General features: G+C 32.8%; 1 protein-coding gene across 5 annotated transcripts in view; it reads right to left on the bottom strand.

Moving 5' to 3' along the window:
- LOC108686174 (very low-density lipoprotein receptor-like) overlaps nt 1-2,995 on the bottom strand; it is a 32,909-nt gene that overhangs the window by 11,137 nt on the left and 18,777 nt on the right. For all 5 annotated transcript variants that reach the window (XM_018191332.1, XM_018191349.1, XM_018191315.1 and 2 more), the window contains exon 3: nt 1,622-1,744. In XM_018191332.1, the coding sequence (XP_018046821.1) occupies nt 1,622-1,744 (123 nt within the window). The remainder of the gene's footprint in view (nt 1-1,621; nt 1,745-2,995) is intronic.

The following is a 2,995-nucleotide window of genomic DNA, read 5'->3' on the forward strand; positions in this document are numbered from 1 at the left end:
TCCATGAAAATTGCAATGTACGACGATAAAACTCAATCGCATTTCTCTATTTTATAATTTAAGAGGATTTTTAATGATCTGAAGTGCAATTTACATCATAACTGAAATGATTAAATGCACGCGTAATTATATCCGTCAAAAGGGCTTTGCATCAACGTGCACTAATTAATATTAAATGCGCATTCCACTATGTAATTATGATCGCCGTTGCAACCTTCAAGGATCGATGAGATTCGATTAAACTAATCGATTAGTATCAATTTCTGCCTCGCTATACATAGGTCGAGAATGGAGAATGCAAATACGTATGATTTACTAATTGGAGAATATTAAGCGATTTACAATTCTAATTAAAAAAAGGACGTTTTAACATCGGCGCGAGATTTCATCAGACAGCCAGTCGAACGAGATAAATACTGGAATCTAGAATACTAGAATCAAGTATTGTCAAAATAGGAAATAACCTCGTTAATAAGGGACACCCTGTATGTCAGTACGCTTCACCTGCCTGAAAAACCGGTCTCCAAAGTTGTACTTTCACATACCGGGACCTTTTACAACCACTATATTCGGATGCACTTTTATATTCGGTTAAATATTCATTAAATCATTTGATACTACAATGCAATAACGTTATTCATAAAGTTAGTCAATTTTTAAGTTTTATCGGTATTCTGAAAGAATTACACCTTAATGAAAAAATGATGCTAACACTGTACGAATAGCGTGTATAAATTTTCTATTGTGAAATATGCAAAAAGATCTCTTCGTTGTCTGCTTTGTACAAAGTGCACCCTTGCTTTTATAAAAGTGAAATTTATAAAGCGTTTATAAAAGGTAATTAATAGATTTTACGCTAGAGATGCATAAATTATGAATTTCGTTATATTCCACATACATATGTAAGTATACAAGGCAATTTCTCTCAAAGCGGTAAATGCTAATAGATATACTTTATTGGCAGTAGTGGAGAGATATTAATTTCGCGTTTACCTTACCTCGGCAAATATTTAATCTGCGATTGAATTGGCTTTTAAATATACCTACCAGTAATTAATTTTCAAAATTTAATTTTTATTAAAAATTTTTCTTAATCTGCTATAAAACTAATTAAAACTTTTTGCATTCGGACTTTTTCATTCGCAATCATGAAGCGAGTATTCCTAAATAAAAAAAAAAAACAAAACTTCTAAAACTACATTATTTCTATAAATTTCGAAAATTCAAGTTAATTTTTTTTATATATTAATTTCTTAAATAAATAAAAAATAAATATTAAAATTAAAATTATAATGTTCATGTATCATTATAAAAAAATCATTACCCAAATTATTAAAATTTTTTATATATAACATATATTGTATTAATATCTCATAATTCAGTCAAATCTGATTAAGTTTTAAAAAAAATTAACAAGATAAAACTGTCGGTTCAAATGCTCTTTTTTTGAAATCTTGAATTTCTTTTTCTCTTGCCTCATTAAATATAGAAACTTAACCACATCTTTTTCTCAGCCCATATCTCTCTCAATAATCTCAATGGATATTAATACAAATTAAGTAATTCAACGTCACAATATTTATACACGTTACATGCATTATAAAAAAAAATTGCAACTTACTGCAGACAGCAGGATCCTCGTCAGTCCCGTCTGGGCAATCTCGGTCGCCGTCGCAATGCCATATATTAGGTATGCATCTGCCGTTACTGCACTTGAAATCCGTGTCCTTGCATTCCAGGGTGTCTGAAATGTTCGTATGGGAATGAGTGATCGCACTAATCGAAGGAATAATCGCGCACGCGAGCAGCAACAGGATGCACGTGCACCAGGAAACGTTCGTGGGTCGCGTTGAACTCCTGTCGAGTTGCATAATCGCGCGAAAAGAGTAAACGCCTGTTTGTTGTCTAACGTGCATGCAAACTGCACTGCGCAAAGCCGCTCGATGCACTACGTATACGATTCTTATGGCGCACTCGGCGAAGAGAACTCGGCGTTTCAATCAAAGATCAATTTCTACGCATCATTATTCTATGCGCCGTACAACGTCCACTGCGAGTCTATCACTAGAGACGCTGATGAAATCTTACTGACGTATATCATTCGATAAATACGCAAATTGTATATTTGTAATATAATATTTTTTTAATTCCTCTCGCGATATTTCGGAGAATTATCGGAGAATTATCGGAGCACTCATAGAGAGGAAGGAACTCGATATTATTCAGAATTATTCGTCTCAGAATGATACGTCTTAGTTTCAGCTTTCACGCGAGCGAATGTGGAGGTAAAGGAATACGATGCACTCACAGTGGTAGCCGCGAATTCTATAAGGCTGCAACCCAGTAAAGGGGCGCCTATATATGGGCGCCTAGTACTCACACATCCGCAGCAGCGGCTGCAGTGGCAGGAGGAGAGAAGCGAAACAGAGCCTTATCGCTGATCCTGCGGATTGTTGCGAATCTTACAGTTTTTTAAATTATGTAGACGTATGTCATAAACAATCTGTGGATTATCAGAGGTCACTCGAACTCTGATAGATCTAGTTCGATTCCCGAAAAAGTTCATAAAGCAGAAGCTAAAGAGCTAAAATTGAACAGGTTACAGTCATAAAGAAGAATAAAAAAAATAATTAATTAATAAAAGTCATTTTGAATTAATAAAGATTCTTCTCTATGGCTAATTTGATTGTTCAATGTCGACTTGAATCTGATCTTTTTAAAATTTTCTAATATTTTAGTAATTTTAATGGAACAAAACTATTACTGTAACTTAAATTCAGAGTCTTTTTACAATAAAATAACACTGACAAATCTATTTTGATTACGTATGTAAAATATCTGCAAAAATTAGTGTTGAAGAAGAATCTAATGTAATTTCTATATGTCAATATACGAAACATTAAAATTATACCTTTCATCTTTCATTTACTGAATACTGTAATTTATTATAAGATTCAAGATTTTTTGAAAATCTTCATATATATATATATATATA

The sequence above is a fragment of the Atta colombica genome, unplaced genomic scaffold (assembly GCF_001594045.1).
Source record: "Atta colombica isolate Treedump-2 unplaced genomic scaffold, Acol1.0 scaffold100, whole genome shotgun sequence".
Classification (NCBI taxonomy): Eukaryota; Metazoa; Arthropoda; class Insecta; order Hymenoptera; family Formicidae; genus Atta; species Atta colombica.